Below are 16,987 nucleotides of genomic sequence, written 5' to 3'. Positions count from 1 at the left end.
GGTGGGAGCCATATGGTGTCTGTGCCTTGGATTCGCCAGGTGATGGTGTGGATCCACGGTGGTGGCTTTGTCATGGGCATGGCTTCCACGTATGACGGCTCTGCTCTGGCGGCCTTCGAGGACGTGGTGGTGGTCGTTATCCAGTACCGCCTGGGTTTGCTGGGCTTCTTCAGGTGAGACTGGGGCTGGGCTCGGCAACGCAGGCTGATGGAGCCAGGACACTCCCATGACCCTCATCCCTGCCACCTCTCAGCACTGGAGACAAACACGCAACTGGCAACTGGGGCTACCTGGATCAAGTGGCCGCACTACGCTGGGTCCAGCAGAATATCATCTACTTTGGAGGCGACCCTGACCATGTCACCATTTTTGGCACGTCTGCGGGTGGCATGAGCGTGTCTTTGCATGTTGTGTCCCCCATGTCCAAAGGACTCTTCCACTGTGCCATCATGGAGAGTGGCGTGGCCCTGCTGCCCAACTTCACTGCCAACTCATCTGACGTGGTCTCCACAGTGAGTGCCCCCAACCGTGGGAAGCCCAGACCTGCTGCCCCATCTCTTACCTCTCAGCCTCCATTACTCTGTCTGTTAAATGGGGATAACAAGGACTCCCCTGCCATCAGAGGACCTTGGAAACAGCCACCTATGTGGGGATTGTTCAAGGGTCAGAATTCACAGACCTCTGTCAGTGCAGAGGCTGAGTGCATTCTGTGGCCCACAAGACTGCTGCGCTGGGGGCCCCCATCATAGGCAGGACCATCTAGGCAGGTGGGATGGACCCCCTGACAGAGTCCTCTGAGCATCAGGGAAGTTGGAACAATTTCAAAACTGTAGGAATCCATTCACAATACTCTGTGAGATTTGGGGTACACCTGCCTCCAACTGGGGCACTGGGCAAACCTCTCTCCCCTACCTGGAAGCATGAGCCAGCCGCTGCCTGGTCTCTTTACAGGTGGTGGCCAACCTGTCTGCCTGTGGCCAGGTTGACTCAGAGGCCCTGGTGGACTGCCTGCGGCACAAGAGTGAAGAGGAGATTCTGGCCATCAGCAAGGTTTGACTGATGGACATGGCTGTGGAGGGAAGGGTCCAGTAGGTGTGGGGCAGGCAAGCCTGGGTGCCCTTCATCCTCCCTGGGCAAGTTACTGTAGCTCCTCACCTTGGTGTCCTCACAGCCCTGGATGGGAAATCGAGGCCAGGCCATGCTGAGGCAGGTATAGGACCTGCTGGGGTGGGTGTGAGCCTTCTGGGACGAGCCAAGAAGGGGTGGAAGATGTCTGCGGCATCAGAAATTGTCTGCAACCTGACCTTGAGTGTCCCTTAGCCCTTCAGCATCATCCCTGGCCTGGTGGACGGGATCTTCCTGCCCAAGCACCCCCAGGAGCTGCTGGCCTCTGCTGACTTGCACCCTGTCCCCAGCATCATTGGTGTAAACAGCGATGAGTACAGTTGGATCCTCCCCTCGGTGAGGCCCACTCCCAAGCCTCCAGGTGCGGGGGAGCCCATCCAGGGGGAAGGCCTCGGGGCTTCGTAGCTCCAGGCCCATCCTATCTCCAACTCGACTCCCCCACCACCCAGTTCATGAACAATTCTGACGCCCAGAAGGAAATGGACAGAGAGACCATAAAGGATGACTTGCAGAAAATATCAAAAATGATGGTGAGGTTCCTGGGGACCTGCCCACATGGGGAGGGGGCTCCTTTCCTCTCCCAAGGCACGGGAAACCCAGCCCCCAGATATCCTGTGCATGCAGCACCCCTCACCCAGAGCTTGGCCCCTTTCCCCGATTCCCTATCCCATCCCAGGATCCGTCTCCCGGTCCTGCCTCTGCTGCGTCCCGGCCCCGCCAGCCTGCCTAACCTACCTCTTCCTGATCCCCTGGCGCAGATGATGCCGCCTGAGTTTGGTGACCTGTTGATGGAGGAGTACATAGGGGACAGTGAGGACCCCCAGACCCTCCGAATCCAGTTCCATGAGATCCTGGGGGACTGCATCTTCGTGATCCCTGCACTCCAAGTAGCAAAGTTGCAGTGTGAGTACATCTGCACTAAGGCCAGACTGGCTAGGGGGCCACTCAGAGCTGCAGGTGCCAGATGAGGTCTACTGGTGTCCAAAACCTAGACCATGTCTATTTATTGGTGCCCGGCACTTGATATCCTTCATCGTGGTAAATCCTCATGGCTAGTCTAAGATACAGACATTTACCCCATTTTACAGAGGAGGAACCAGGTTCAGTGACCTTCAGTGACTTGCCTAAAACCATAGCCTAGGAAGTTCCAAGGCCACAATTTGAACCCAGGCCCTTCCCACTGCCCTTGCTCCAGCCTGGGGCTCCTCCACCCCATTGTCCAGATTCCAACCAGCTTTGGACTTAGCTATGTCATCACCATGGGTGATGCAAGAAAGCTCCAGGTGAGGGGCTGCCAGGTCACGGCCCGTCTTCCGCACCTCCCCAGGTTCCTATGCCCCTGTCTACTTCTACGAGTTCCAGCATCAGCCGAGCTTCTTCAGGGATTTCAGGCCGAGCTATGTGAGGGCAGACCATGGAGATGAGGTTCACTTCATCTTCAGAAGTCCTTTCGGGAGCAGCCACAGTGAGTCTTCCTAGGTGGGGGTCTCTCAGAGGCTCCTCATTCCCAGGATGTGGGATGGGACATTGGCTAAGACCCTGAGTGAGGGTGATTGCCCTCACTGTACGGACGAGGAAACTGAGGCTCAGCGGGAGGAGGGGATCAGGTGTCCAAGACGTGACAGCTAGAAAGATTGAGCTTGAATTGGAGTGTAGCATTCTTCAGACTGGAACCCGTGCTCCCTCCACCTCTCCCCATCCTGACCTTGGGCTTCTGGCATGGGTGCAGAGGGGGTGTTTGAAAGGCCTCTTTCTTTCTTCCTTCCTTCCTTCCTTCCTTCCTCCCTTCCTCCCTTCCTCCCTCTCTCTCTCTCTCTCTCTCTCTCTCTCTCTCTCTCTCTCTCTCTCTTCCTTCCTTTTTTTCTTTCTTTTCTTTCCTCCCTCCCTCCTTTCTTTCTTTCTTCCTTCCTTTCTCTCTCTCTTTCTTTCCTTCCCTTCCTTCATTCCTTCCTTCCTTGCTTTCTTTCTTTTTCATATTTCTTTCTTTTTTTTTTTTTTTTTTTTTTTTGCGGTACATGGGCCTCTCACTGTTGTGGCCTCTCCGTTGCGGAGCACAGGCTCCGGACGCGCAGGCTCAGCAGCCATGGCTCACGGGCCCAGCCGCTCTGCAGCATGTGGGATCTTCCCGGACCGGGGCACGAACCCGTGTCCCCTGCATCGGCAGGCGGACTCTCAACCACTGCGCCACCAGGGAAGCCCCATATTTATTTCTTAAATGACCTTCTGCTTTCAGAAGAAGGGAGCCTTCTGGGTCAGGGATGAGCCCAGTGTTGGGTCAGCCAGAGGCCGAGATGAATATATGGGGTTTGGGCAAGGAGAGGGCCTGGGGAGCGGGCAGAGAGCCAGGCCTTGGGATGGCAGGGAGGAGCCTGGGATGGGGTGAGGGGGAATGACCCACATGCCGGACTGGAGTTGCCCTGACCTGGACCCTTGTCCTCTTGCTCTGTAGTGCAACTCACTGAGGAGGAGGAGCTGCTGAGCAGGAAGATGATGAAGTATTGGGCCAACTTTGCTCGAAATGGGTGAGATGTCACACTCCTACTTTAACCTCCACGGTGGGGAGGGCAGGGCTTGAGCCCATCCTGGGCTCCCCTTGTCTGTGGTGACTTCATTAGCGGATGTGTCCTTAATTGCATGGCAGCCCCCTCCCCAGCTCCAGGACCCTCCTGGACAGAAAGGGGCCTTATGGGTGCTGGACACTCATTCCATCTTGGGGTGACCTGGATGGGGGGTGACAGTGCTGTTATCTGCAGAGCCTCCCTCTATCAGGAAGGGACAGAGGCCGCCCTTCCCCTGCGGAGCTGACGCTCTGGTGGGAGGTAGTTTCTTTCCTCCTTCTGGAACCCCACCCCCATTCCCCAAGCTTGTTTGGCTGCCTTGCCTGACCCCAGTCACGGTGCTCTGTCTGGGCTGGGTAGGGCCCAGAGTGACCTTCACACTGCCCCACGGGAGGGCATGTCTACAGGAACCCCAACGGCGAGGGTCTGCCCCACTGGCCTGTGTTCAACCAGGAGGAGCAGTACATGCAGCTGAACACGCAGCCTGCAGTGGGCCGAGCCCTGAAGGCCCACAGGCTGCAGTTCTGGACGAAGATCCTACCCCAGAAGATACGGGAGCTAATGGAGGCCAAGGAGAAGCACACAGAACTGTAACTGCCTGCTTCTGGGGGGAGGGGGGTGGAGGGGTGGGCTTGAGTGTAGGTGGGGGTCTGCTGGATGTGCCCACACACACCCAGTGAGGAGCCAGTAGTTTTTTCCTTCATTCACATAGCCATTCATTCATTCATTCATTCGTCTACCCATCCATCCATCCAGCAAACACTGAAGAACCTACTGCATGATGTTAGTTCCCAAGCCTGCCATGGGTCCTCTCTTGTTAGACACAATCCATAAACCCTCCCAGGAAGCTGGATGAGCGAACCCCAATGGAAGTTTACCTTCCTCAACACCCCACTGGGCCCTGGGCCCTATCCTCCCTTCCTCACCTCCACTCCTGCCCCACCCTCTTTCTCCTCTCCCTCTGAAGGAAGGTGCTTTGGGGCATGTCGCCCACACTTGGCTCTCAGCGAGGCCCCCATGCTTTCCATCTGTAAATGGCCAATAGGAAACCTGGATACCAGGAGCCTGGGAGCTCTGAGATCTCAGCCCCACTGAGGCTCCCAACTACTAAGAATGTAAATGTCCCTGTCCCCACTCATTGTCCCCCTAGATTAAGTGTCATCTATCATTGACATTTAAACAACCTACTCATTCACTTATCAGTGTCCCACGGAGGTAACTGACCCCATTTTTTGTAGGAACTCAGAGTGGGCTTGTCCATGGGTCCCTGGAGCCTGAACCAGCTGCCCACTGGCCAGGAGAAGCAGGCAGGTTCCTCAGTCACTGCCTCGGGAAGTTTGTCTCCATTCTCAGTGGTTCTGCAGACACTGTAGGGCCCAAGCTTTACATGACTGTAGCACATCCATGGAGATGTTTATCTGTGGGATGTTTCCTGGAAGTAGGATTGAGGGATCAGAAGATCCAGGCATATCTAGGGGAAGAGACTCTTGTCGGCTGGCTCCCAAGGGCCTCTTCATCCAGGGAGGTCTCCTCTTGCCTTTTAGAATTCCCCTTGCTACCCTGCCCCCCTCCCCCACCCCCTCTGCTGAGCATCGCCCAACTCACCAATTCACTGTGGGTATCCACGTGATTAGTTTTCCTACTTATCTCATTGTTTTCCCCAAATTTTTATTCCCCCTGCACCATCTCCCGCCCACAAAAAAACCCTATCTTACATTTTATCTCAACATGTAGAGGTACCAATTATGTTCACTCTGCTGTTTGTGCCACCAAAGCACTTTCTCTCTATTATTAAGAAGCTGTATCCCTCTTCTCATAGATCCAGGACTCCCTATCTCTGACCCTCTGGGCACCAGGTTTCCCAGGAGGAAGGTCCCCCTTCTTTCTGCCCCACCATAGAGCCTCCTGAAGTTGGGCTTGAAGGCTGGAGATTCCTGCATTGCCAACTATGGCCACCAGATGGCAGACTAGCATAACCTTAAGCTTGAGATGACCAACTCTGGAGCCGGAAGGAGCTTTCCTTCCAAAGAACACTGCCTGGTGCTAATGCTCCCCCCAACCCCCAACCCCCCACCCCCGCATCCTGAAAGCATTTATTGAGCACCTATGGCATGCATGCCTCTGTTTTTCAGTACTGCATATGCACAGTATACTTCCCAAAAGTGGATTCCCAGAACTAGTTTTTAGGACTAGTTTTAGTTAATCTTATTTTTTTAACAGCTTTATTGTGGAATAATTTACATACAATCAAATTCACCCATTTTAGGTGTACAGTTTGATAAATTGGGATAAATGTATAAGACATACAACCACCATCACATCAAGTTTTAGGATGCATCCATTGCTCAGAAAAGTTCCTTTAGGGACTTCCCTAGCGGTCCAGTTGTTAGGACTTCGCCTTCTGATGCGGGGGGTGTGGGTTCGATCCCTGGTCGGGGAGCTGGGATCCCACATGCCTCGTGGCCAAAAAGCCAAAACATAAAATAGAGGCAATATTGTAACAAATTCAATAAAGACTTTAAAAATGATCCACATCAAAAAAAAAAATCTTAAAAAAAAAAAAAAGTTCCTTTACGCCACTTTGCACTGCCCTGACCCTGGTCCCTCACAACCACTAAATCGCTTTCTGTTGCTATAGTTTGCCTTTTCTAAAATGTCATAGAAATGAAATCATTCTTTTACCAGCTTCTGTCTCTTAGCATAATGTTTTTGAGATTCAACTAGTAGTTCTCTTTTCTTGCTGAATAGTATTCCATATATGACATGCCACATTTTATCCATTCATCCATTGATGGATATCTGAGTGATTTCTATTTTTTGGCTATTTTCAATAAAGTTGCTATGAACATTTTCAGATAAGTCCTTGTGTGGACGTATGCTTTCGTTTTGTAAATAGTAAATAGCTAAGAGTGGAATCGCAGGGTCATATGGAGAGTGTATGCTTAACTTTTAAAGAAGGTGCCAAACTGTCTTCCAAATTGACTGTTCCATTTCTGCACGCCCACTGGCCATATAGGTGGGGTCCAATTGTTCCAGACCCTTGCCAACACTTGGTCTTATCAGGCTTTTACATTTGATTAATTTAATGGGTATGTAGTGGCATCTCGTTGTGGTTGGTTACCTGCCTCTCTCTCTCTCTTTCTCAGTCTCCCTCTTTCTCATGAGGCCCTGAATGTACCTATGTGTCAAGGTTATGGGAGAGGGAACAGCCCCACCAGGGAGGCTTCCAAAGAGGATTGAGGAAGCTGCACTGGTTATTTCTGGCAGAAGTTTGATCCTCAGGCTCTCCAACTCGAGGTGCCAGCGGGAACCCCAGGAGAGGATCTGGCACCTAGTCCAGGCATGACCCTCACCCTGTCCTTCATTGAATCAGCACATCCAACTGTTGGAATCAGCAAATATTTGCCAGCGCCTCATACTCTCCACCCATCCCCCCACCTCCCACTCCCGGCCAGCCATGTTCCTGACACTGAGGCCCAGAGGTAAGTCCTGCCCCGCCTTGGAGTGGGAGTCTCCCAAGCCAGCAGAGAGACAGACACCCTGAGAGACCCTGTCCTGACACAAGAACAGGCTCCCATTGGCTCTGGTTTCTCGCCTCGTGTTTTCACAATGTAACCTCACTTTAACCCTATGAGGTTGGTTCCTGTTATCATCACTGTTTTATGGATGACAAAACTAGGCCCAGAGCTGTGAAGTAACTTGTATTAGGTCACACAGCTGCCACTGGGCAGAGCCAGGATTTGAGTGCAGGAGGTCTGGCTCTTAAGTCACATCTTCCCTGCATTTGGAATGGGATTCGAGTTGTTAATAGCAGTCTTCCTGCCCCCTTTCCTCCATCATCCCTACCCCGGGTCTCAGGGCCACTGGAGGGTAGTGCCCTGCTTCTGCCCTGTCATTTGAGGGTCCTCCAAGAGAGCAGGCCTACCTGAGAGTCACCCCCAACATACACCCTGGGTATCCTCAGTCCTCGGGCCCCTTGGCAGAGCTGCTCAGGCCCAAGGTGCTGAGGCTCTATAACGGCATCATCCAACCACTGTGGAAAAGAGCTTGTTTGTTTTTCAGAACATGAAACACAGAATTACCATATGACCAGCAATTCCATTCCTAGCTATACAGTCAAGAGAAATGAAAACATAGGACCACAGAGAAATGTATAAATAAATGTTTATAGCAGTATTATTCATAATAGTCAAAAGGTAGAAACAACCCAAATGCCCTTCAATGAATGAATGGATAAAAAAATTGTGGTGCAGCCACAGTGAAATATTATTCGGCCATGAAAAAGGAATGAAGTACTGATATGTGCTGCAACTTAGATGAACCTCAAAAACATGGTGCTAAGTGAAAGAAGCCAGACACAAAAGGTCACATATCGTATGACTGCTTTTATGTGATACATCCAGGATAGGTAAATCCATAGAGGCAGAGAGCAGATTAATGGTTATCAGGTCATCAGGGGATGGGGGTATTGGTGTGTGAGGTGAGGGGGGTAGGGGTGGGAATGGAGAGTGACTACTTAATGGGTACAGGGTGTATTGCTGGGGAAGTGAAAGAGTTTTGTAACTAGGGAGATGCGGTAGTTACACAAAATTGCAAACACACTAAATGCCACTGAATTGTATACTTTATAATGCTTTATTGTATGTTATGTGAATTTCCATAAACTGTACATTTTTCAGCCAACTAGCTGTTTACTAAATATCCATGATGAAAGCTTTAGCCATGGAAAGTAACTCATATACCTTATGGAGACCTCTCCATTTCTTACATGTCGCCATTGGCGTAACACTTTCTGAAACTGCTCTGCCGATTTAAACTGCCACCAGCAAAGTCTACAGGTGTCTTGTTTTGTTTTGGAAGTACTGCACGGCTTGCAGGATCTTAGTTCCCCAGCCGGGGATCAAACCCATGCCCCTTGCAGTGGAAGCGCGGAGTCCTAACCACTGGACCGCCAGGGAAGTCCCTGGAGCCTACAAGTTTCATTGCAACTTTACCAGCATTTGCAGACCACAATTTTTAAATGTCAACTTTTTTAAAAAATATAAATTTATTTATTTTTGGCTGCGTTGGGTCTTCGTGGCTGTGTGCGGGCTTTCTCTAGCTGCGGCGAGCAGGGGCCACTCTTCGTTGCGGTGCGCAGGCCTCTCAATGCAGTGGCCTCTCGTTGCGGAGCACGGGCTCCAGGCGCGGGGGGCTTCAGCACCCGCGGCTCGCGGACTCCAGAGCGCAGGCTCAGCAGTTGTGGCACACGGGCCCAGTTGCTCTGCGCAATGTGGGATCGTCCCGGACCAGGGATCGAACCCGTGTCCCCTGCATTGGCAGGCAGACTCGTAACCACTGCACCACCAGGGAAGCCCAAATCTCAACTTTTTTGTTTAAGGTAATTTACATACCATAACATTTACCCCTTTAAAGTGTACAGTTCAGTGGTTTTTAGTATATTCACAAAGTTGTGCAACCATCACCACTATCTTATTCCAGAACATTTGCATCAGCATCACCCAAAACAAGCCGGTGCCCATTAGCAGTCACTTCCCATCCCTCCCCGCACCACCCCCCCGAGCCCCTGATAATCGCGCATCTACTTTGTCAAATCTATGGATTTGCCTATTCTGGACATTTCATAGAATAGAATCACACAATATATGGGTTTTGGGTTTTTTCTGGGGGGAGTTGTTTGGTTTTTAAATACTGTTTATTTACTTTGGCTGTGCCAGGTCTTAGTTGCGGCATGCGGGATCTTTTAGTTGCGGCATGCAAACTCTTAGTTGTGGCATGCATGTAGAATCTAGTTCCCCAAGCAGGGATGGAACTGGGCCCCCCTGCATTGGGGGCTCAGAGTCTTACCCACTGGACCACCAGGGAAATCCCAGTATATGGTTTTTTGTGTATGACTCCTTTCATCTAATATAATGTTTTCAAGGTTCATGTATGTTGTAACAGATATCAGTACTTCATTCCTTTCTGTGGCTGAATAGTCTACTGTATGGATATACCGCATTTTGTTTATCCATCCATCAGTTGATAGGCAGTTGGGTTGTTTCCACATTTTTGGCTCTTATGGATTCCCCTACTAAGAACATTTATGTACCAGTTTTTGTGCAAACATATGACTTAATTTCTCTTGGTTAGATACTTAGGAATGGAAACTCTGGGTCATATAGCAACTCTTTGTTTCATCATTTCAGGAACTGCTGAACTGTTTTCCAAAGTAGCTGCACCATTTTACGTTCCCACCAGCAGTGTGTGAGGATTTCAATCACTCCACATCCTTGCCGATGCTTGTTAATATCTTTTGTTTTGATTGTAGTCATCCCAATGGGTGTGAAGTGATATCTCATTGTGGTTTTGAGTTGCACGTCCCTAGTGACTAAACTAGTGAACATCTTTTCATGCGCTTATTGGCCCTTTTTATATCTCCTTTGGAGAAATGTCTTCTGAAATCTTTTGACCATTTGGATTATTTGCCTTTTTATTGTTGAGTGGTAAAGATTTACGTATATTCTAGATACAAGTCTCTTATCCAATATATGATTTGCAACTATTTTTCCCATTCTGTGGGTTGTCTTTTCACTTTGCTGACAGTAACCTTTGCAACACAAAAAATTCTTTATTTTGATGAGGTTTAATTTATTTTTTCTTTTGTTGCTTGGCCTTTTTGTGTCATATCTAAAAAATGATTGCTTAATCCAAGGTCATAAAGATTTACCTCTATGATTTCTTCTAAGAATTTTATAGTTTTAGCTGTTACATGAATGAATTACATTCATCTGAAGTTAATTTTTGTATATGGTATGAATTAGGGATTCTTTTGCATGTGGTTATCCAGCTGTCCCTGCATCTTTTGTTGAAAAAAACCTATTCTTTACTTATTGAACTGTCTTGGTGCCCTTACTGAAAATCAATTGGTCATGAATGAAGGAACTTGTTTCTGGGCTTTCAGTTCTACTCTGTTAATTTTTATGTCTATCCTTATGTTACTACCACACTATCTTGATTACTGTAGTTTTGTAGTAAGTTTTGAAATTGGGAAGTGTGAATTCCCCAGCTTTGTTCTTCTTTTTCAGGGTTGCTGTATTATTTTGCCAGAGTTGCCATAACAAAGGACCACAGTCTGGGTGACTTAAACAAGAGAAGTTAATTGTCTCACAATCCTAGAGGCTACAAGTCTGAAATCAAGGTGTTAGCAGGGTTGGTTCCTTCTGAGAGCTGTGTGAGAGAATCCATGCCTCTTTCCTAGTTTCTGGTAGCCTCACACATTCCTTGGCTTATAGATGGCATTCTCCCTCTGGCTTCACATTGTCTTCCCTCTGACCCGTCTGTCTCTGTGTCCAAATTTCCCCCTTTTACAAGGACACCAGGCATATTAGACTAGGGCCCACCTCTGTAATCATCTTAATTTGACTAACGGCCTTATCTTTAAATAAGGTCACGTTCTGAGGTACTGGGGGTTATGACTCCACATATATTTTATGTGGAGACACATATCAATCCATAATAATTGTTTGGCTATTCTGGGTCCCTTGCATTTCCAAGTGAATTATGATCGGCTTGTTCATTTCTGAAAAAAAAAAAAAAGCAGCTGAGATTCTCATAGGGATCACACTGAATGTATAGATCAGTTTGGGAAGTATTACCATTTTAACAATATTAAGTCTTCTAACCCATGAACATGGAACATCTTTCCATTTAGTTACGTCTTCTTTAATTTCTCTCAATTATGTTTTCTAGTTTTTAATGTACAGTCTTGAACTTCCCTTATTAAATTTATTCCTAAGTATTCTATTCTTTTTGATGCTATTGTAAACGGAATGGTTTTCTTAATATCATCTTCAGATTGTTCATTGCTAGTGTATAGAAACACAATTGGTTTTTGGTTTTTTTTGTTTGTTTTTTTTTGCGGTACGCGGGCATCTCACTGTTGTGGCCTCTCCCGCTGTAGAGCACAGGCTCCGGACGCGCAGGCTCAGAGGCCATGGCTCACGGGCCCAGCCGCTCTGCGGCATGTGGGAGCTTCCCGGACTGGGGCACGAACCCGTGTCCCCTGCATCGGCAGGTGGACCCTCAACCACTGCGCCACCAGGGAAGCCCTAGACTTCCCCTTAATGAGCACATACTCTCTGCCAGGAACTATGTTGTGCTGAGCACTGGGACAGGCATTCATCTCCTTTGATCCTCATTACAACCCTGTGAAGTAGGGACTTTCATTATCCTTATTTTACAGATGAGGAAACTGAGGCTCCAGGTCTCATGATGGGTAAAGGGCAGAGGCAGAGCTTGAGCCAGTTGTCTGATCCCAGAGCTTCAGCTATTAAGATTGCATTGTCAGATGTGAAACCAGGTGGACCTGGGGTCAAATCCCAACCCTAGCTACTTGTCCACAGTTATCCTAACCCCTCTGAGCCCATTTCTTCACCTGTAAATGGGGATGATACATCCCACCCATGTGAGCTGTTTAAGAAGGTTACTGGATGCTGCATTTGAAGAGTCTACCAAGGAGCTGGTATCCAGGAGGTGCTCAATCTATGTTCATTTCCCTTCTTTGAGACCCCCCAGAGCCCTCCTCATTCACACAACCTCATCACTGCTCTCTGGAGCCATGGGGAGTGCCCATGATTTGTTCTCTCACTAACTTCCTGGTTAACTTCAACTGAGCACGTGCGCCAGGCCAGAATGCTGTGCTTCACATAGGCTGCCAAACAACCTTCCAGGGAGGAGCTACCTTCCAGAGAGGCTCAGCAACCTGTCTGAGGTCACACAGCCAAGCAGTGATTGCAGAGCTAGCATTTTACTCCAGATCTGACCTTATCCCTCCCAGACACCATCTAGAACCCCCAAGGGCAGCAAGTGGCTAGCTCCTGGCACATGAGCCCTGGGACATGAGACAGACCAGGCAGGAGGGTGTGGAGCTTCTTGGGAGGGTCTGCTGTGGCTATGGGACCTGAGCAGGCCTCTTGCCCCAGGATGTGCCTACTGAGGTGATGCCACCATTATAGATGAATACCTACGCAGCAGCTCAGATGGACAAGCCAAATGAGAAGCCTTCCAGGAATTGATAAGCAACGTTGTCATGAACATTGAATTTTTCCAGAAACCTCCAAGGTAAGCCTATCCCTGTCTACCTGTCCCACCTTTCCCACCTGGGCCCAGGAGCTGAGTTATCACAAGTGACATGGTGCCACGCTCCACTGCTACCCCCACTCTCCACTTCATCTCAGGGATGCAGTGTCACAGCAATGAGAGGCGACTCTGGCAGGGCACTCTGCAGAGGAGAAAACCAAGGCACAGAGAGGTGCAGTGACTTGCCAAAGGTCACCCAGCAGGACTTATCACCAATTCTCAGGGATTCAATTGACTCATGAGTGATTTCTTCTGCTTTCAGCCCTTCTCCTGGGAGAAAAGTCTTGCTTCCTCCAAACCTCATGGCTAATCTCTAACACAGTCCTAGAACAGCTCCAGGTTCCTGTCTTTGTGACCTCCGGCAGATACCTAACCCTTCTGTGCCTCAGTCTCCTTGTTTGTAAAATGGCAATAATAATACATAATGAGCGAATCCATAGGTTTTTATGAGGATAAAATGAACAGTGACACATAAAGTACATGGAATGGTGCTCAACACCTAGCAAGCGCTCAGGAAAGGCTTGCTGTTCACCATTTTGTCATCATCATTATTATTACTTGTATTGGTGTTATGATGAGCCTGGCTTACCAAAGATAGGACCTGATCAGGCTGTGGGTATCTACTTCTCATCCAGCCATCTCTCCACAGATTCTGGGGTCTCCATCTTTTTCTATGAGTTCCAGCATCGACCCAGTTCTTTTGCGAAGATCAAGCCGGCCTGGGTGCGGGCTGATCATGGGGCTGAGAAGACCTTCATCTTCGGGGGTCCTTTCCTCATGGAAAGGAGGTCCTTTCCTCGGGGGTCCTTTCAGCATGAGAGCTCCATGCTGGGTGAGGATGAACAGACACAAGATCCTTAGGCTGCCGGCTCCACCAGGGTAGGACGGGGCATGCAGGAACAGAGGTCTCAGGTCATCAGAGGGGACCCTTGAGTCTCCTCCAGGACCCACGTGACCTTGATCCAGGTCTGTCCCTCTCATAACCTTTCCAGAAGCCACAGGGGAGGAGCAGGAGCTGAGCCTCACCATGATGGCCCAGTGGACCCACTTCTCCTGGACAGGGTGAGTAAGCAAAGAGGCATGCCTGGCTTTCGGCCTAGACTACTCAGATCTGCCTCCCAGGGAGCAATACAGGAGACCTTTGTCTTCATTCATTCCTCCCAGCCAGGGATCCCAATGGCAAGGGGCTGCCTCCTTGGCCCCCATTCAACTGTTCAGAGCAATACCTGGAAATCAGCCTGGTGCCACAGGTCAGCCAGAAGCTAAGGAAGGCCCGACAGCAGTTCTGGGCAGAGACACTTCCCACCAAGATTGGGCAGTGGCAGCAGAAGCAGAAGGGCAGGAAGGCCCAGGGGGAGCTCGGAGGCAGGTCCTGGGTCTTCTGGGCTGGGGGCCAACCCGAGGGGTGGCCACATCCCAACAAGGCAGCCTCCTTCACCCCTGCTAAGAGACTTTAACCCAAACCAGGCTGATGGGTGGTCATGTCCCTTAAAGCATCAGCCCCTCCATGACTCCTTTGACATATCACCTACTTCCCATCTACAGGGCCTTTGCCCAAACTTCTCCTTCTTCCCACTTGCTTCATGGCGAGGTCCAGCTCGCACCTCAAGCTCCCCAGAGGACCCTCCTCCTCTAGGAAGTCTTCCCTGCCTTCTCTGGTCCTGGCCCTATCTGTGTCCATTACAGCATAGCCCACTCTAAGCTAGCATTGTCAGTGTCATTGTCAGTGTTTCTGTCCTCCTCTGAGAAGCTCTCTGAGTGTGGAAATCAGCCTGACCCCACTCTGCATCTCCCATAGTAGGATCAGTCAGGACTTGGAATCAGAGGATGCTTGGTGAGTGAGTGAAAGACTGAGAAAGTGTGAGAACGGTGACTGCTGGACTTGAACCCAGGCCCTTTAGGCACCACAGCTCCGCTTAGTTCTGCACAGGTGTTGTCCTCCCTGACCAGAAGAGTGGGCAGACTCCGACGGCAGAGACCTGGAGTCAGAGGAGTCCTGAGGCATAAGGGGATCCAGCCGAGAACAGATCTCAGGCCCCACAGGCCTCTGACTAGGGCTGAGGGAAGTCCCTTTGTCCGTGCTGCCCAGTCTTGGCCCTTGTACAAGGCAGAGCAGAGTCCAGCAGGGCCAGAGCCCTGACCCTTGGACATGAGATGCAAGCTTCCCAGCGCCAGCACCTCACCCCTTTATGGCCTGCCTGGGCTCTTTCCTCCCGCTCCAGCTAGGGAAGATCACCTTCTGGGCTGCTTGGCACAGGTCGCGGAGCACCCACCGGGACACAGGAGAACAGGTTGGGGGAGGCATCTGGACTAGTGCATCAGTCAGGCTGTTGTCACGAGGTAGACGAGGTCTACCCACTCAGGCTACAACAGGTAAGAAGCAGCCAGAGGTTTTTGAGTAGGGGGGCACACATTTCTTTTTTTGAGGATCAATGCACCGTTCCCTTGAGAAATCTGGATTTTAATACATATCACAATGACTTCCCCTGCCCCCGCTGAATCCCATCCTGCCGACTCTGGTCCCACAGGTACCCTTCCTCAGTCTGACTAAGTTCCTGGCTGCTGACGGTTACATGAAAAACACTTGCAGGTGAGACCAGTTGTGTTTGGGGAAAGTTTATCTGGGGCAGAAAAGAGAGTCATAAACCAGAGGAGTTCTGAGTCCTGCCATTCCTCTGCTCAAAAGCTCCCTGTCGCCCCCGGGGCAAGTTCAAGTTCTTTATACCGGCCTTGAAGGCCTCCTATTCTTCTCCCCTCTTTCCACCAGGAAACTTGCCCCCACAAGCTGATAAGAGAGCCTGACAGGTTAAACAGGCCCCATTCACAGTGTGTCACCGGGGACGGGATGCAAAGGGCTATAGGCGTGAGGAGGCATAGACCGGCTGTGACTTGGGACAGGGGAGGGGGGACATCTAAACTGAGACCTGAAGGACAAGCAGAAGTTGCACAGGCCAGAAGAGTAGGTTCGAGGGATGGGAACAAAGAGGAAGGGTGTTCCTGGTAGAGGGAACGGCAGGAACAAAGGCCTGGAGGTTGAGATGTGCTGAGAAAACACAGTTCTGTACATCTGGAGAGGCCAGCAAAGACCAGACTGTGAGGGCCCTTGTGGGCTCGACTGGAAACCCGGGGATGACATGAACAGGTTGGAGGTCGTGGGTGAGAGCGCGGACAGGGAGAGCAGGGAGGGGGTCAGTGGGGGCTTCCGGGTAGGTGGAAGGCACTGGTGGGCTCTAGATATAGAAGTGACAGGCAGACCTGGTATCCAAGGGGACACAAAGGTGGGAGAAGGAAGACTTCCCGGGGCTGCGTGGAGGCGGGCAGGACTGGCCTGGGAATCAGGGCTCGGTTTTGACCATGCTGGATGCACAGACAGGCCTCTTCCTGCGGGCTTGAGGGTGCAGCACACCTGGCAACCACGGGGAGGCAGGGGTTGTTGGGCGGGGGACGTCACCAGCTTTGGTGTCACCATTGCCAAAGGGCTCTGAGGGGTTGGGCAAGCCTGCTGGTGAGGCCTCAGACCCTGTCTCACTGCCAACTTTCCCTGCCTCTCCTCCTCCTCCCCCCAGCTTCTAGGATTTTCTCCTCACGGGGAGGGAGGGGAATGGCCTGGCACGGCCCCAGTGGCTTGGGGGAGTGCTCAGACAAGGGGTGCTCCTGGGATTCCAGTCTTCTTGCCTCTCTATTCTCCTTTCCCTGGGCCACTACTCACGGAACTCCCCCCCCCTGCCGGCCAGGGCATCCTCCATCCACCGATGGCCCTGCCCCAGGACCCAGCAGCCACAGAGCTCAGGGGAGCAAGCCAGGGGCACCCACAAACTCAGACGGAACAGGCCCTGCAGGGCAGGGACTGGTAGACTCAGGGAGCCTCTCCGTGGCAGGGTGACAGGAAGGGTCCTGTGAGCACTGTGTGTGAGCACCAGGGGGTACTGCAGGATCAGATGTGCACACCTGGACCCAGCCACCAGGCAAGGGACTGGTAGATGCTCCCAGTAGACACAGGCAAGCATGTACGTACCCAGCGCCAGACATAGATACTCACACACAGAGGGACAGGCCAACAGCTCAGCCTCTCCTGGGGGCAGCAGGGCAGGGACATTTAGACGTCTGGGAGGATGGGTGGTAGAGAGCTGGGAGTGTGGACATTTATATTTACATTTTAATAAAATGTATCTTATAATTTACAT

At 50.8% G+C, this 16,987-nt stretch overlaps 2 protein-coding genes across 9 annotated transcripts in view; both read left to right on the top strand.

Moving 5' to 3' along the window:
• CES2 (carboxylesterase 2) overlaps positions 1-12,640 on the top strand; it is a 20,456-nt gene extending 7,816 nt beyond the window's left edge. For 2 of the 8 annotated variants that reach the window (XM_027119663.1, XM_027119666.1), the window contains 9 exons: positions 40-173; positions 254-512; positions 952-1,050; positions 1,321-1,461; positions 1,575-1,655; positions 1,884-2,028; positions 2,453-2,590; positions 3,575-3,647; positions 4,091-6,142. In XM_027119663.1, the coding sequence (XP_026975464.1) occupies positions 40-173; positions 254-512; positions 952-1,050; positions 1,321-1,461; positions 1,575-1,655; positions 1,884-2,028; positions 2,453-2,590; positions 3,575-3,647; positions 4,091-4,277 (1,257 nt within the window). In that variant the 3' untranslated portion in view covers positions 4,278-6,142. Of the gene's footprint in view, positions 1-39; positions 174-253; positions 513-951; positions 1,051-1,320; positions 1,487-1,574; positions 1,656-1,883; positions 2,029-2,452; positions 2,605-3,574; positions 3,648-4,090; positions 6,143-6,829; positions 7,166-10,750; positions 11,247-12,067 lie in introns of those variants that run through there. The other 6 variants (XR_003435472.1, XR_003435471.1, XM_027119661.1 and 3 more) reach the window with 6 other exon arrangements.
• Positions 12,563-16,987, top strand: CES3 (carboxylesterase 3). Its single transcript, XM_027119924.1, is given in 8 exon segments — positions 12,563-12,604; positions 12,647-12,668; positions 12,671-12,761; positions 12,763-12,785; positions 13,453-13,584; positions 13,618-13,635; positions 13,796-13,865; positions 13,968-16,987. Coding segments are annotated over 8 exon segments (681 nt in total). The 3' UTR covers positions 14,251-16,987.

This window comes from Aethalodelphis obliquidens, unplaced genomic scaffold, assembly GCF_003676395.1.
Source record: "Aethalodelphis obliquidens isolate GAN/ISIS:26980383/991018 unplaced genomic scaffold, ASM367639v1 scaffold20, whole genome shotgun sequence".
Lineage (NCBI taxonomy): Eukaryota > Metazoa > Chordata > Mammalia > Artiodactyla > Delphinidae > Aethalodelphis > Aethalodelphis obliquidens.
This window is presented reverse-complemented; position numbering and strand designations above follow the sequence as displayed.